This window comes from Entelurus aequoreus, linkage group LG28 (genome assembly GCF_033978785.1).
Source record: "Entelurus aequoreus isolate RoL-2023_Sb linkage group LG28, RoL_Eaeq_v1.1, whole genome shotgun sequence".
Lineage (NCBI taxonomy): Eukaryota > Metazoa > Chordata > Actinopteri > Syngnathiformes > Syngnathidae > Entelurus > Entelurus aequoreus.
Genome location: NC_084758.1, coordinates 18,693,066 through 18,711,420, shown reverse-complemented (window position 1 = coordinate 18,711,420; position 18,355 = coordinate 18,693,066). Strand labels below are relative to the sequence as shown.

General features: G+C 38.7%; 1 protein-coding gene across 2 annotated transcripts in view; it reads right to left on the bottom strand.

Moving 5' to 3' along the window:
- The window catches only part of rab28 (RAB28, member RAS oncogene family), a 100,991-nt gene that overhangs the window by 49,998 nt on the left and 32,638 nt on the right, over nt 1-18,355 (bottom strand). For both annotated transcript variants that reach the window (XM_062040079.1, XM_062040080.1), the window contains exon 3: nt 13,494-13,582. In XM_062040079.1, the coding sequence (XP_061896063.1) occupies nt 13,494-13,582 (89 nt within the window). The remainder of the gene's footprint in view (nt 1-13,493; nt 13,583-18,355) is intronic.

Genomic DNA, 18,355 nt, shown 5'->3' with positions numbered 1-18,355 from the left:
GTGCAAAACTTCCACGCAGCGCCCGGCATTAAAACCTGCAGAGCAACTTGAGATGAGGCGGTGATACATGACTTCAACTTAAAGTAGACCTGTTATGCAAAACCAACTTTTCTTAGCTATTGTTACCTGTTTTTGTGTATGTGGGCTCTGCATAAGTGCCGGAAATGTGAAATCAAACTATGGCGGCATGGTGATGGAAATATTTATACCACAATCTTGCCTCCCTTCATACTTCTGTTTGAATTTATTTAAATCCTATTTTGGAATTTGCCTAACTTGTGACTTTTTTCCAATTGGTGACATCGGCGGATATCGCCATATATCAAAACATCTATATCGTGCCCGCAATACAACTGTGCTGCTTTTATTTTGAAAAGTGTTATTTATGGGCGTATGTACGTGTGTAACCTGTGAGTGAAGGTGCACAGCGACAAGTGATGCACGGTTTACACCCGAGACGCTAAAAAGAGAAAAGTTGATGACGAATGCCGTGTTTTCAACAAGACATGGACTGCCAAGCAACGTTCCCTCTAAGGTGTGCGCCTGCGCAATTGCGCACTGCTCAAGCGTCCTCTACGCACAGCAAATATATGCCGCGCACCAAATCAAACCCATCTGAATTCTAAACAAAATAAACACATTTATTCTGTGTAATTTTGCAATGCAACTCTGAGTGACAGTGGCAACAAGCGGCCCTATCCTACACCGTTCAATTGAACACCGTTCAATTATTGTAACGTCTATCGAGATGCTTCGAGGACAGGAATTATATCGATCATTTTTGAGAAAAACTGTTTATATTCAGCCATAACCACACCAAAAACATGAGTAAAACACTTCTATCTCGAAAAACTAGTCATTTTCTGCCGTACAAACCAGGCCAAAACCAACTTGTCATCTGTCACCAACACGCATACCACTAAACCACTGGTGCGTTTATGGCCACACAAAGTTACACTATGACTCCTCAGTCATACGTGTGCTTATTTTACTGTCATTTATTATTCATGTTAATTTATTTATATTAATCATGGAATGCTGTTACTAGAGAAAGTTACAGGAATGCACACTTCATCCTATGCTTACATTTCATTGTGCAACATGAGGATGTTTAAGGGGAACTAAATGTGATCTCTGAAAGGGGTACAAATGATTTCCAAAGCAGTGCTTTTGGTATAAAGTTAAGTTAGGTTAAATGAAAGTATTATTATTATTATTAATTATTATTATTATTATTATTTATCTTACGGTATATATCAAAAATAATATTGAGCAAAATGTAATTGAAATATTGTCGATAGTATAATAGTGCTCGGGTTGCTCATGCGGCCCCCGGTAAAAATTAATTGCCCACCCCTGCCATATATGGTAAAGTTTTACTCAAAGACCTTAGCGCGAGTCCGCCATTGTAGACCAACGTTGTAGTTGGTAAAGTAACGACTTGGTTGCATGGTTATGCGGAGGTCGTTCTCCCAAGATGCAGACGAAAGACTCCGGACGAAGTGTGCAGGTAGGATCTGATTTATTTCCATAAATCCTCAAGGAAATGCAGTAAAACAAAAGCCTGCCGATAGCACTGGTGGCAAAGCTAAGGAAGAGCCTAGCGTGGAAGCTAGCATACAAACAGGAATCAAAACTATAGCCGTCGCTAACCGTTGCATGATGCAAACAATGAAGCCTGACAGATAGTGGAGAGATACAGGAATAAATAGCTCTCTGATTAGTGCCCAGGAGCAGGTGAGCGTCCCGAACACTAATCAGAGGCAGGTGAAACTAACCTGCAGTCACGGCAACTGAAACACAAACCCAGGGGTGCAGAAAACAGAACTGAGGTAGTCAAAACTAACAGAACAAAACATGATCCGGGACCATGAACGGATCATAACAGGTTAGTTCTTTCTCTTATCTATCCTTTTGTTGTGGGGCAGACTGGCTCGTACTTGTACATGCATCCTCCGCTGTTGCCATTTCTAATACAAAGTAGCTTATAGTTCAAACCTATACAGTCATGGCCAAAAATATCAGCCCCCCTTGCATTTCTGTCAGATGATGCACCACTTCTCCCCGAAAATTTTAAAAATTACTAATGCTGTGGTATTCACATGTTTATTTATTTTGTTTGCATTGGAACAACACAAAAAAATTAAAATAAAAAAGCCAAATCTGATATTATTTTACACAGAACTCCAAAAATAGACTGGACAAAATTATTGTCACCCTCAACTTAATATTTGGTAGCACACCCTTTGGAAAAAATAACTGAAATCAATCGCTTCCTGTAACCATCAATGAGTTTCTTACACCTTGCTACTGGAATTTTGGACCACTCTTCTTTTGCAAACTGCTTCAGGTCTCTCAGATTTGAAGGGTGCCTTCTCCCAACTGCTGTCTTTAGATCTCGCCACAGATCTGGACTCATTGATGGCCACTTCAGAACTCACCAGCGCTTTGTCTTAAGCCATTTTTGTGTGATTTTTGAAGTATGCTTTGGGTCGTTGTCCTGCTGGAAGACCCATGACCTCTGACGGAGACCCAACTTTCTGACACTGGGCCCTACATTATGCCCCAAAGTTATTTGGTTTACACAGTACAGTACATTTTCCGTACAATTGACCACTAAATGGTAACACCCGAATAAGTTTTTCAACTTGTTTAAGTCGGGGTCCACGTTAATCAATTCATTGTAAATTCATGTTGTTCCAATGTAAACAAAATAAATGAACATGTGAATACTTAAGCATTTGTAATTTCAACAATTTTCTGGGAGAAGTGGTGCATTATCTGACAGAATTGCAGGAGTGCCAATATTTTTGGCCATGACTGTATCTGTCAGTAGACTTCAAATGGAAACGCTAACAACAACATGGCTGACGGGGATGCAGTCAAAGTGTAGGCATGTTAATAAAACTGCCCACAAAACGACGCATTCTGAAGAGACGGTCAGAAATCGGCTTGAAAATTATCTGTAAAAACAGACTATTCAACATGTTGACCAGGGAATCATCATTACCTGTTATGTAGACCCCAAGAAAGTGTTTTAAATGTACAGAAACAAATGTAATATGACCCCTTTATCATAATATTTTTTAATATTCCCAGAATTCCCACAGTAGGGTATTGGAAGTGTGCGTGGGAACCCTTTTGTGCATCTGTAGTTTTATTGCTGATGAGCTATGTTTGTCCACGCCTGTCTCTAACAGTGTGTGCTATTGTGCACTCCATCCATTTTTTACATATACACTGTAATTCTGCACTTTTCCAACGTAATAGATGTCAAATATCACATACAACACTGTTAACAAGTGGTGCAAGAGCACACAAACAACATTAACATAGTCATGTGAGCTACAGTGCTAACATTACAGTCACATTTTAACAGGTTAGCCTAGTCACTAAAGAACAAGAAAACGATCAAACTTACAGAGATGGAGGTGACAGATTTTTCTCAAATTTGGTGCACATAAACAGGTAGCTGTAGTAGATAACAGCATTAAGACAGTTTGAGTGGTGATCTCCTCATTGGATAAAGGTCAATTGAAATAGGCTGACCATATTCTGAAATCCCAAAAAGAGGACACATATATGCGTGACAAGGCGGGCAGCACGCCAAGGCCGGGACTAGGTGAAAATTTGCCAATGATACTCGAACTTGCTTTATAAATAATATATTTATTTAAATAAAGCATTTTTATTCCTCTATTGACAGCAGTGTTGGCGCTAGGAATTTTCAAAATGGGGTCCCAGGGACCACATCAAGTCATAAAAATGGGGTGCCACAGTAAATTTTTGGGGTCCGGTCCCACTTTTTTGTAAGCGTTTTGAAAACAAATGAGAAATGTATGCATTATCCTGTTATATCTCACATTCTATATTGTGTTTAGGAAAAAGGTTGTCATAAACGTTACTTAATTCATTAAAAAAAATAATACAAAAGAAAACAAATGTGTATACATATATAAATGTATTCAGTTATAAACATTCATTCACTTTCTTCTTTCCTTCATGGATCTAAACTATACCACTGCTGGTAGTTTTTTCTAGGTTTTTATTTAATAAGTTGTAGGTGTATTTATTTCAGTATAAAAGTGTAAAAAGTGTTTTGCTTCGGTCATGAAATGATGATAATGGTGTGCCAGGGCATACATACATTTTATATTTAACGCTTAAATCTCTGGAGTCTACATCAACTTCAGATCTATTCCTCATTTCAAAATGTTTTAGTTTTTTTATGTTTTTTTGTTTGTTTGTTTTCCGCCCTTTTTTGTCAAACAAAACTATGTTTTTTATGGCAAACACACAAAATATGCAAAATCTTCCACCAAAAATATTTTTCAAAGTGGAATATTTGATGTGACGTAATCAGAACCTTGGATAGGTCAATAATTCATAATAACATTGATTTTGATTCAATATTATGTTTTCAGCAATGACTGTTTGAAAGAAAAAAAAAACAGCTTTGTTTTATTAGTCAACATTGCAACTGTTTCTAAATTACATTTCACCTGTAAGCTTTTTTATTTCACTTTTGTTATGTTTTTGTTTATTTTAATAGTATTTTTATAATGTGCCGTGGGCCTTTAAAACATTAGCTGTGGGCCGCTAAGGGTAAAAAATTAAAATAAAAAATAAATAAAAAATCTGCGTCCTTTCTGATTTCAATGCGTTAAAAAGACACAAAACGTATGTTAACGCCAATACTGGTTGACAGTATAACAAAATAAGTCAAACTTACACTACCGTTCAAAAGTTTGGGGTGACATTGAAATGTCCTTATTTTTGAAGGAAAAGCACTGTACTTTTCAATGAAGATAACTTTAAACTAGTCTTAACTTTAAAGAAATACACTCTATACATTGCTAATGTGGTAAATGACTATTCTAGCTGCAAATGTCTGGTTTTTGGTGCAATGTCTACATAGGTGTATAGATGCCCATTTCCAGCAACTATCACTCCAGTGTTCTAATGGTACAATGTGTTTGCTCATTGGCTCAGAAGGCTAATTGATGATTAGAAAACCCTTGTGCAATCATGTTCACACATCTGAAAACAGTTTAGCTCGTTACAGAAGCTACAAAACTGACCTTCCTTTGAGCAGATTGAGTTTCTGGAGCATCACATTTGTGGGGTCAATTAAACGCTCAAAATGGCCAGAAAAAGAGAACTTTCATCAGAAACTCGACAGTCTATTCTTGTTCTTAGAAATGAAGGCTATTCCACAAAATTGTTTGGGTGACCCCAAACTTTTGAACGGTAGTGTATATTCTGTAACATTCACAGTTTTGGAAAAAAGTGCAGAGGTAGAAATATTCAAAATAACCTAATAATGTAAACATAAATAATGCCTCAAAACAAGTTCATTAAATTTAAACAAAAAACAGCAGACGAGCTCTCGCCCTGCACAGCTGTTTTGTGCTTTGTAGTGTCGATATGGGCTTGTAGATCGTTGGCCCCTTTATTTGCCACAGATATATACGTTCCTGCTTTGCACACAGTGCATTCTGCTTTCCAAGTGTCACGGCCAGGACGAAAACACAGATACTTTTCCCGCAAATCATCCGTGAAGTTGCATTTACGTTTCGGCTTCTCTCTTGTGTTCTGTCTGTCTCTCGACTGTCTCGCTCTCTGTCTCTGCCCCTCCCTCACGAATGTTGCTGCGTGCGCACACCTTCACAATTTGTTTTGTTTTTAACCCCTTCTTAACCCTGGACGTACATTGAAAATACACGCAACCCTAACTCAAAATACCGGACATTTGAGGCGTTTAAGAAACCCCGCCCGGACAGCTCCACAAAAGAGGACATGTCCGGGGAAAAGAGGACGTATGGTCAGTCTAATTGAAATGTTGACAGTCATATAAATAAATCACAAACGCATCATATTTTCTTACTTTATGTCAAAGTAGCTTTAAGAGTGACAAAAGTTGGACAGCCCTGCACTAGAACATCATAGAAAAGGGACCTTTAACGTACACGTTGGTGTACATGTGGCCTTCACTGGTCTTAAAAGTAGGCCTCTTCATCACACAAGAGGCGTTCTGCAGGCGACATGAAGCATTTGACAACTGCCTGAGAAGCTTTTGTTTCCCGACAGAGCGTGGCTGTCGTTTTTGGACTGACATATGGTTATGTAACCGTTAATTTGTCTGGTATGATCACAACGTGGTAGAGGTTCATTTTGATAAAGAATACAATTCTGTACTTTGCCATCATTAAAAGTTGTGAAGGCACCAAAACAACTACTTCACAATTTTTGGCAACGTTCCTTTGCGGCATCAACCACACTGGTACTTGTTGCTGTTTGCAAACACCTCATTTGATGGAGACACAATAGCTAGAAAGTAAACTGATATGCACTCAAACCTCACCACTTTTTCGATTCTATTTGTTCTATCATTCATGTAATTGAGTACCTAAACCGGGGGTCTGCAACCTACGGCTCTACAGCATGAAAATAGAGAAGATGGCGGAAAAAATATATTTTTGTTTTAATATGGTTTCTGTAGAACAATATGACACAAACCTCCCTAATTGTTAGAGATCCCTCTGTTTACATTAAACATGATTCTCTGATGAGCGTATTTGGCGAGAGCCGTTTCGTCCTACTAATTTTGGCGGTTCTTGAACTCCCAGTACTTTGTTTATGTGTATAACTTTCTTCAACGATGCCAGAGAAAAACATATTTTATGCCACTCCTTCTTTGTCTCATTTTGTCCACCAAACATTTTATACTGTGCGTGAATGCACAAAGTGTGTGGAGTGCTTATCAAGCATATTTGGTCAGTGCATGACTGCAAGCTAATCGATGCTAACATGCTATTTAGGCTAGCTTTATGTACATAATGCATCGTTATGCCTCACTTGTAGGTATATTTTAGCTCATTTAATTTCCTATGGCCTCTGTGTATTTAATTTATATCTGCATTTCTCACGACGCATTATCTGTATGTAATATTGGCTGCATTTCTGATAGTGGTTTGTGTGCCGTTATAGACCACAACAAACGTAACCCAGCTTGCGTAGATTGTTATAAATCCATTCGGAGAAGACAGCCTGCCATTTCCTTTAACTTGGACACACACATCTATACCTTTGGCCATTCTAAGCCGGTAATTTAGAGGAGTTATCTCACCCCCTGAGAAGCCTGCGTTTTACTAATGTGTTCCAGTGTTGTATAAATGGGTAAAATAAATATTACATTTCAACATTTCTGTCAACGAAGATTTGTGTCAGCCTGCGACATATAGTGATTTTGATAGTAGGCTAATTTAGCTTATATAGACACTTATATCGTGTGTTGTCTTCATTGTATCACTTATAGAAGGCTTTTGATTTTTTGCGGCTTCAGACAGATAATTTTATTGTATTTTTGGTCCAATATGGCTCTTTCAACACATTGGGTTGCCGACCCCTGACCTAAACCAAGAATCTCTCACGTTTGTATTGGTTATATAATTCACAGCAAACTTATCGAATAGGCACATCAGCTGTGTAATGCGTGTCAATGTGAAAAATACACACCTATCAGCGTTTTGTGTGACACGGGTGCAGGACGTCCGCTTTGACTACACGCGTGCCTCTGCAGACTCCGTTCCACATTCGTTCCGCTCCAATATGTTTGGGCCGTCAGTCTCTGTGCTTTGTTTTTGATTTTGTACGATTGCCATGAATTGATTTATGTGGACCCCGACTTAAACAAGTTGAAAAACTTATTCGGGTGTTACCATTTAGTGGTCAATTGTACGGAATATGTACTGTACTGTGCAATCTACTAATAAAAGTCTCAATCAATCAATCAATCAATCAATGCTAAATAACCCACCATCGGGCCCAAAGAAAGTTGCAAGTATCAACACAAGTCTCACCATCTTTGCCAACAAGAGTCTTCAATAAAGTTAAAAGTGATATTCAATGCTTATTTATACATTTGTCATTTATTTGAATTTTTTATGGTTATCTGAATTAAAAAAATCTCTATAAAATGTAAGTTTAGTTCACACTCTTGAATGTCTGGAATAGATTTATTTATTTTTTTTAATGAGAAAAACGGCTTCGGTTTTTGCACAATTTGGTTTTCAGCAGACTTTTTGGAACAAATGACTAAGAAAAACAGAGGTTTCAATTTGTTTTGTTAACTAGCTTCCGCTTCTTTATCAATTTCTGCAATACGCTGTGTTGTCATGATGGAATGGGCCAACCATCACTTAATTGTTTACACTTATGGGTGTCAAATTTAAGTTTTAATTGCAATTAGACTTAGACAAACTTTATTGATCCACAAGGGAAATTGTTTCACACAGTAGCTCAGTTACAAAGGATGGAAAGGACAATGCATGTATAAAGTAGACTAAAAATGTACCATAGTAGCAATATTAAATATAACATATATGTAATATGTACATATTACATATACAGTATATAATATATACTGATATATTATATTATTACATTATATTATATTTTTATATAATATATATATATATATATATATTGGGGTGGCCCCTCGTCATCCTCTCTTAGCAAATCCAAAAAGAACTTGGTAGCATTTACTACTTTGTTGGCTAGAAGACAAATTGTGCTAAATTGGAAGCTGCAGCACTTCCTTGCCACACCCGCTGGATTAAAAATGTTCTTTATTTCCTTGAATTGGGGGAAATTAGGCTGACATTGAACAGTTCTTCTATGAAGTTTCAGGAAGTATGAGGTGGTTTCCTAAAATATGTAAAAGAGACTGATCTCAAATTTAATCCCAACTGAAACGTGATAGAAAGGTAGATGATTGATAATAATTGATAACTGCACCATGTTGGGGAGTGCAGTTGTCTTTTGCTTCATGTCAATATTTGCCTGTACTGGATTGACTGATGCATTTATTTTTTTATTTTATTTTATATAAATTTTTTGTAAATTACTTGTTTGGGGACTGGACTGTATGTCAAAAATTCAATAAACAAATGTTTAAAAAAAAAAAAAGAAGTTTAGATGGAAACATCACAACAGAAAGTAACCAGATACTAACAGTAAATTAGCAAGTGGATTAATAAGAGTTTAAAGAAAATAATACCATCGGAAATGATGCGATATCTTATTGCATACGTCAGCAGCCAAATTAGGAGCCTTTGTTAACGTATTTTCCGGACTACAGGGCGCACTTAAAACCTTTTTATTTCTCAAAACTCGACAGTGCGCCTTATAACCGGTGCGCCTAATGTAAAGAATAATTCTGGCTTTGCTTACCGACCTCAAAGCAATTTTATTTGGTACCTGATGTAATAAGTGTGACCAGTAGATGGCAGTCAAACATAAGAGATACATCTAGACTGCACTATGATGGCAATATGACTCACGTAAACAACACCAAAATTTTATATGTTCAATTGAAAATATAGAACATTACACACGGCGCTCAAAAATCTATCAAAATGTTTTAGTACGACTTTGGTAAGCTATGAAGCCGCACCGCTTGATGTGCTTCAACATACGAGTATTGTTATGGTGTTTGTATAAGGTAAGACATATTATCTGGCGTTTTGTTTCGCAATATTATGCAAAAGCAACTTTTCTTACCTTCTGCTACCTGCTGATGTGTATTTGGGATCTGCATAAGTCCTGAAAAATTGCGCGCTTCTGCCTTTGTAGTCCGTGCAGACACAGTAGTCGATAAGCTTCTTCTTTTTCTCTATTTTCTTGTTATGGGACATTCATCCTCTGCTGTTGCCATTTCTAATATAAAGTAGTGTAAAGTTCTTACTTACATCCGTCAGTAAACTCGCCATGAAAGCGCTCAAACATACCGGTGTAGTGAGTTTACATTATTCACCCAAGGAACTTTAGTTATTAGAGAGTTCCGGTCAAACGTTTTTTTTCACGGGACACATTTCCGGTGTTGTTGTTTCCGGATGAGGAGATGCTGCTCCGTTATTGATTGAAGTAAAGTCTGAATGTCGTTAAAACAGTTAGCTCCATCTTTTGACACTTCTTCTACTCCCGTCCTTGCACGCTACACCGCTACAACAAAGCTGACGGGGAGAAGACGCTGCCGAAGGTGAGCCACGTAAATTAGACCGCCCACAAAACGGCGCATCCGGAAGCGACTGTCAGAAAGCGGCTTGAAGATGATCTGTAAAACATCATCTATGCAACATTTTGACCAAAGAACCACCATTACATGTTATGTAGACCACAAGGAAGTGTTTTACATTTAGAAACTTAAAGGCCTACTAAAATGAATTTTTTTTATTTAAACGGGGATAGCAGATCCATTCTGTGTCATGCTTGATCATTTCGCGATATTGCCATATTTTTGCTGAAAGGATTTAGTATAGAACAACGACGATAAAGTTCGCAACTTTTGGTCTCTGATAAAAAAAAGCCTTGCCCCTACCGGAAGTAGCGTGACGTAGTCAGTTGATCACCTCCTCATATTTTCCTATTGTTTTCAATGCAGCTAGAGCGATTCGGACCGAGAAAACGACGATTACCCCATTAATTTGAGCGAGGATGAAAGATTCGTGGATGAGGAACGTCAGAGTGACGGACTAGAATGAAGTGCAAGACATATCTTTTTTCGCTCTGACCGTAACTTAGGTACAAGCTGGCTCATTGGATTCCACACTTTCTCCTTTTTCTACTGTGGATCACGGATTTGTATTTTAAACCACCTCGGATACTATATCCTCTTGAAAATGAGAGTGGAGAACGCGAAAAGGACATTCACAGTGACTTTTATCTCCACGACAATACATCGGTGAAGCTCTTTAGCTACTGAGCTAACGTGATAGCATCGGGCTTTACTGCATATAGAAACAAAACAAATAAGTCCCTGACTGGAAGGATAGACAGAAGATCAACAATACTACCAAACTCTGGACATGTAAATACACGGTTAATGCTTTCCAGCTTGGCGAAGCTTGGCAATGCTGTTGCTAACGACGCCATTGAAGCTAACTTAGCTACGGAACCTCGACAGAGCTATGCTAAAAACATTAGCTCTGCACCTACGCCAGCTCTCATCTGCTCATCACGACCCGTGCTCACCTGCGTTCCAGCGATCGACGGTACGACGAAGGACTTTACCCGATCACCGATGCGGTTGGCGGCCCGGAGACGGAGGAAGTCAAGGTGAGGTCGTTCGGCTAGCGCGTCTGCTATCCTCAAAGTCCTCTTGGTTGTGTTGCTGTAGTCCGCCGCTAATACACCGATCGCACCTACAGCTTTCTTCTTTGCAGTCTCCATTGTTCATTAAACAAATTGCAAAAGATTCACTAACACAGATGTCCAGAATACTGTGGAATTTTGGGATGAAAACAGAGCTTTTTTGTATTGGATTCAATGGGTCCGAAAACTTCCGTATCAACCGTTGACGTCACGTGCATACGTCATCATATCTAGACGTTTTCAACCGGAAGTGTGGCAGGAAATTTAAAATTGCACTTTATAAGTTAACCCGGCCGTATTGGCATGTGTTGCAATGTTAAGATTTCATCATTTGCATTTGCGGTAAAAGTTAGAGATGCTACCTCGGTAGAAGCATTTAAGTCCCATCTTAAAACTCATTTGTATACTCTAGCCTTTAAATAGACTCCCTTTTTAGACCAGTTGATCTGCCGTTTCTTTTCTTTTCTTTTCTCCTCTGCTCCCCTCTCCCTTATGGAGGGGGAGTTGCACAGGTCCGGTGGCCACGGATGAAGTGCTGGTTGTTCAGAGTCGGGACCCGGGGTGAACCGCTAGCCTGTGCATCGGTTGGGGACATCTCTACGCTGCTGACCCGTCTCCGCTCGGGATGGTTCCTGCTGGCCCCACTATGGACTGGACTTTCGCTGATGTGTTGGATCCGCTGTGGACTGGACTTTCACAATATTATGTCAGATCCACTCGACATCCATTGCTTTCGGTCTCCCCTAGAGGGGGGGGGTTACCATACTTGCCAACCTATCGGGAGGTGGGGGGTAGGGGGGGGGCGTGGTTATTTACCGCTAGAATTCACCAACTCGAGTATTTCATATATATTTCATATATATATATATATATATATATATATATATATATATATATATATATATATATATATATATATATATATATATATGAAATACTTGACTTTCAGTGAATTCTAGCTATATATATATATTTATTTTATTTACATAAAAGAAATATTTGAATTATCTATCCATTAGATGGCAGTATTGTCCTGTTTAACTTCTCTGTTCATGACTGAGAAATCATTTCGGCCACCGTGTTCAATGGAGAAGTCTGTTCTACATATTTACAGGCAACATACACCTTCCTCTTCGAACTGTCCTGGATGAACTGAAATTCTTGTTTCCATTCGTTTTGGAACTTGCAAGCGTATTTATATTGTGGGAAAGCGGACGTGAGAATAGGCTGTCCCCACTCAGTCTCAGGTCCGCATTGAGCTAGAGGGGGCGTGGCCTCCAGCTCCGGCTGAATACCGGGAGTTTGTCGGGAGAAAATCTCTGCCGGGAGGTTGTCGGGAGAGGCGCTGAATAACGGGATTCTCCCGCTAAAAACGGGAGGGTTGGCAAGTATGTGGGTTACCCACATATGCGGTCCTTTCCAAGGTTTCTCATAGTCATTCACATTGACATCCCACTGAGGTGAGTTTTCCTTGCCCGTATGTGGGCTCTGTACCGAGGATGTCGTTGTGGCTTGTACAGCCCTTTGAGACACTTGTGATTTAGGGCTATATAAATAAACATTGATTGATTGATTGATTGATTGATCATTGATATATAAACTATCAGACTGCGTGGTCGGTAGTAGTGGGTTTCAGTAGGCCTTTAATGCGACCTGTAATCCGCTGTGCCTTATATATGAAAAAAGATCAAAAATAGACCATTCATCGGCAGTGCGCCTTATAATCCAGTGCGCCCTATGGTTGTTTGAAAATAATTGTTATAATCATTTACATATCAATTAATATATTGTGAATGATATCGTTACCGCAGGATGACTGCACTATTTAACGCGATAATATCGCCCATCCCTCATTGGCGACTTAAACGGGTCCGACTTGAGCTACATCCGTCATTTTGGTTAAGATACCCTTTAAATGTATTTGGTGTTATTATTCTTCCATAGAATAATAATCCCTGAAAGACAAGAATATTAGTGGAGAATTGCGACAGAGTAGAACCTCTTGCAGATGTGGCCATCATTTTGACACAAATTGTGAGCTTCTGCCGACCTGCTACATTCACCGTCAGTTTGGATGTCAGTCGATCGCTTGAGTTTATTATCATACGGCTCCAATCGCAGGGAGTCGGGGGGAGGTCTGACCAGACTGTAATAATAAGCCCAAGCGGACTCAGCGACAAGACTCTAAACTAATCCTTCCTGTGCTTCCTATTGCTGCTCCACCGCGGTGACGAGCGCTTCCCCTTTTTCTTACCAAAATGCAATCCAGCTAAAGAGTGCTGTTTTAAGCTAAAATGAAGATGTTTTCTAGATGAGCCGAGAATGTTACGGTGACTTACGTTAGCTCCGTACACGTATTTATCCAGCATTTTCCCTCCCAAGGTCTGTCCTCCAATGTCCCACACTTGCAGGGTGACGTTCAGATTGCCTGTAAGACAAGTTGATGTGGAAAAAAACAGATCATTTGTAACAATTTTGGTGAAATGTTAGAGGGATTTATGAGATTTATTTGGTTAGTAAAGCTCAAAATAGCTGGTTGGGCTCCAGATGAGTGCTAAATGTCCACACTGTTTATTTTAATGATAAAAAAAATAAATTGGTGATTTGGCATTCTCGCTAACACATCCCAGGATTCCTGCAAAAAAAGGTGTTTGCATTGTGCCATCTGTGTCATAAGCAGGAAAGTGAGGAGAATTATGTGCTGTTAAGGAAAATGGCAATAATTAAACCAGAAAATAGGAGGAAAAGAGGACTCTTGTCCTCATGTCAGTGGAAAGTGAGAGACAGGCTGAATGAGAGAGAGAATGACGGGCACAAGAAAAACCCAAATCCAAATAAATATTTTCTTCCTCTGGAAAATGAAAGGGGTGGTCAAAAAAGGCGGGAGGACCAGACAGCGAAGAGTTTATACTCGTGCTGGGTCCGAGTTGAGCTGCTGTGGACACGGCTGGACGACGTCCCCCCTCTTATTTTGAGGAGAGGAAACGTTGAGGTTCACAGTCACTACATCTAGACTATACAGTGTCAATGTAAAGCTACATTGAAGAGCGCGATGAATAACTGCTCTTTGGTGGCGGCGAGCGCCATCCCCGCCCATCTAACCATGCTCGGACACTCGCTTTATTTGTGTTAAAAGGTTCACACTGACTCAACGCCACTGGCATTCCTTTGCTTATGCCTTGGGAGGGGAACCTTCCAGGCTGACATATAAACCTCGGGAAAAGGTCAAACAAAAACGCACGTGGATGAGATCATCTAGTCAAGTTAACGCAGAAACTTCGGGAATATTTACGTTTGGAAGACTAATATTATCGTAATATTATTATTTCAAAAGTTGTCAAACTACAAACTCCGTTTCCATATGAGTTGGGAAATTGTGTTAGATGTAAATATAAACGGAATGCAATGATTTGCAAATCATTTTCAACCCATATTCAGTTGAATATGCTACAAAGACAAGATATTTGATGTTCAAACTGATTAACTTTTTTTTTTTGTGCAAATAATCATTAACTTTAGAATTTGATGCCAGCAACACGTGACAAAGAAGTTGGGAAAGGTGGCAATAAATACTGAGAAAGTTGAGGAATGCTCATCAAACACTTATTTGGAACATTCCACAGGTGAACAGGCAAATTGGGAACAGGTGGGTGCCATGATTGGGTATAAAAGTAGATTCCGTGAAATGCTCAGTCATTCACAAACAAGAATGGGGCGAGGGTCACCACTTTGTCAACAAATGCGTGAGCAAATTGAACAGTTTAAGAAAAACCTTTCTCAACCAGCTATTGCAAGGAATTTAGGGATTTCACCATCTACAGTCCGTAATATCATCAAAGGGTTCAGAGAATCTGGAGAAATCACTGCACGTAAGCAGCTAAGCCCGTGACCTTCGATCCCTCAGGCTGTACTGCATCAACAAGCGACATCAGTGTGTAAAGGATATCACCACATGGGCTAAGGAACACTTCAGAAACCCAGTGTCAGTAACTACAGTTGGTCGCTACATCTGTAAGTGCAAGTTAAAACTCTCCTACGCAAGGCGAAGACCATTTATCAACAACACCCAGAAACGCTGTCGGCTTCGCTGGGCCTGAGCTCATCTGAGATGGACTGATACAAAGTGGAAAACTGTTCTGTGGTCTGACGAGTCCACATTTCAAATTGTTTTTGGAAACTGTGGACGTCGTGTCCTCCGGACCAAAGAGGAAAACAACCATCCGGATTGTTATAGGCGCAAAGTTGAAAAGCCAGCATGTGTGATGGTATGGGGGTGTATTAGTGCCCAAGACATGGGTAACTTACACATCTGTGAAGGCGCCATTAATGCTGAAAGGTACATACAGGTTTTGGAGCAACATATGTTGCCATCCAAGCAACGTTACCATGGACGCACCTGCTTATTTCAGCAAGACAATGCCAAGCCACGTGTTACATCAATGTGGCTTCATAGTAAAAGAGTGCGGGTACTAGACTGGCCTGCCTGTAGTCCAGACCTGTCTCCCATTGAAAATGTGTGGCGCATTATGAAGCCTAAAATAGCACAACGGAGACCCCGGACTGTTGAACAACTTAAGCTGTACATCAAGCAAGAATGGAAAAGAATTCCACCTGAGAAGCTTAAAAAATGTGTCTCCTCAGTACCCAAACGTTTACTGAGTGTTGTTAAAAGGAAAGGCCATGTAACACGGTGGTGAACATGCCCTTTCCCAACTACTTTGGCACGTGTTGCAGCCATGAAATTCTAAGTTAATTAATATTTGCAAAAAAAAAATAAAGTTTATGAGTTTGAACATCAAATATCTTGTCTTTGTAGTGCATTCAATTGAATATGGGTTGAAAATGATTTGCAAATCATTGTATTCCGTTTATATTTACATTTAACACAAATTCCCAACTCATATGGAAACGGGGTTTGTAAAACCTGCAACACAAAATTAACCAAAACAATGCAGGCTGAGTGGAAAAGGTCAAACAAATCAATTACATAATCAAAAGTATAAAATTGCATTAAGTGACAGTATAGCTCTTTAAAGTTTGAGTGCCTTTAATTTATTTTAGTCCATTGTGTTGACAAAGGAGGGGAAACAACGGTCATTTAGGTCAGCGTACAGCTCCCAAACTCAAAGAGTGAGTAGCTCTGCTTTATTTTAGAGGTTGACCTTACTTTCAGTCCTAAATAGCAGTTAAGAATATTCAGATCTGTCATCTATGCTCTCAGCAAAAGAATCGGTAGCTCTGCAACGTCCTCATTAAGGTGTTTTCGAGGGTTGATTACTTTTACTGTATTTCAGTTTCTATTGTTGAAAGCCGTCATTAAAAATAAAAGAATCAGGGATTGCTCATTAAGGCGAAATGTTTGCTCGACAGCCACCTATCTCAGGTGTCTTCAAAAGGTGAGTCGTTTTGATTTATTTTAGATTAATTATACAGTGAGTTAACATTAATTTTTTCCTTTTCATTTATTTATTTATTTCAGGCAATGACATAAAAAAATATAAATAAATAAAAAGTACGAAGTTGACAACACATAATAATATAAATGAATATAGTGCAAAAGGTAATGTATAGTGTGTAATGCATGATTGTCCAGTTTTGCCTGAAAGGGAGTGGGAAGAAGATAATTTATTTAATCCGAGCCCCAGTCTTCCATTCAGTGATTATTCACTGTTACCGTATTTTTCGAATTATAAATCGCTCCGGAGTATAAATCGCACCGGCCGAAAATGCATAATAAAGAAGGAAAAAAACATATATAAGTCGCACTAGAGTATAAGTCGCATTTTTTGTGGAAATGTATTTGATAAAATCCAACACCAAGAATAGACATTTGAAAGGCAATTTAAAATAAATAAAGAATAGTGAACAACAGGCTGAATAAGTGTACGTTATATGAGGCATAAATAACCAACTGAGAACGTGCCTGGTATGTTAACGTAACATATTATGGTAAGAGTCATTCAAATAACTATAACATATAGAACATGCTATACGTTTACCAAACAATCTGTCACTCCTAATCGCTAAATATTGGTTGACGTATGCGTGTGACGATTGCTGATATACGCCTAGTCTCTTACGTCAGTGGTTCTCAACCTTTTTTCAGTGATGTACCCCCTGTGAACATTTTTTTAATTCAAGTACCCCCTAATCAGAGCAAAGCATTTTTGGTTGAAAAAAAGACATAAAGAAGTAAAATACAGCACTATGTCATTAGTTTCTGATTTATTAAATTGTATAACAGTGCAAAATATTGCTCATTTGTAGTGGTCTTTCTTGAACTGTTTGGAAAAAAAGATATAAAAATAACTAAAAACTTGTTGAAAAATAAACAAGTGATTCAATTATAAATAAAGATTTCTACACATAGAAGTAATCATCAATTTAAAGTGCCCTCTTTGGGATTGTAATAGAGATCCATCTGGATTCATGAACTTAATTCCAAACATTTATTTTGTTGAAGTATTATTCAATAAATATATTTATAAAGGATGTTTTAATTGTTGCTATTTTTAGAATATTTTTAAAAAATCTCACGTACCCCTTGGCATACCTTCAAGTACCCCCAGGGGTACGCGTACCCCCATTTGAGAACCACTGTCTTACGTGAATGAGATAAATAATCCATCCATCCATTTTCTACCGCTTATTCCCTTTGGGGTCGCGGGGGGCGCTGGAGCCTATCTCAGCTACAATCGGGCGGAAGGCAGGGTACACCCTGGACAAGTCGCCACCTCATATTTGATATTTTACGGTAATGTGTTAATAATTTCACACATAAGTCGCTCCAGAGTATAAATCGCACCCCCGGCCAAACTATGAAAAAAACTGCGATTTATAATCCGAAAAATACGGTACTTTGTTCAAGGATTATAATACAAATAGTGGCATTACCACAGGTAACAATAATGATTACACTGTAACAATAATTTGTATCAACAATGTAGGAATAATGAATATGAACATTATTTCCCCTCTTTTTTTTTTAAATATTGCCTATCATTCGAATCCCTCTAAGACAAGAACACATTTTGTATGCATTCTAACTTGTAATGCGCAGCAAGTAAGAGGTGGCTAGCAATAAGAGTACTCTGTTACGCCCATAAAGCCCTCTAAAAAAACATCCAAAAAGAGCCAACAATACTCCCTTTACATCTTGTGGCCTGAATATTAACCGAGTATTAGCGATGTTGTTATTATA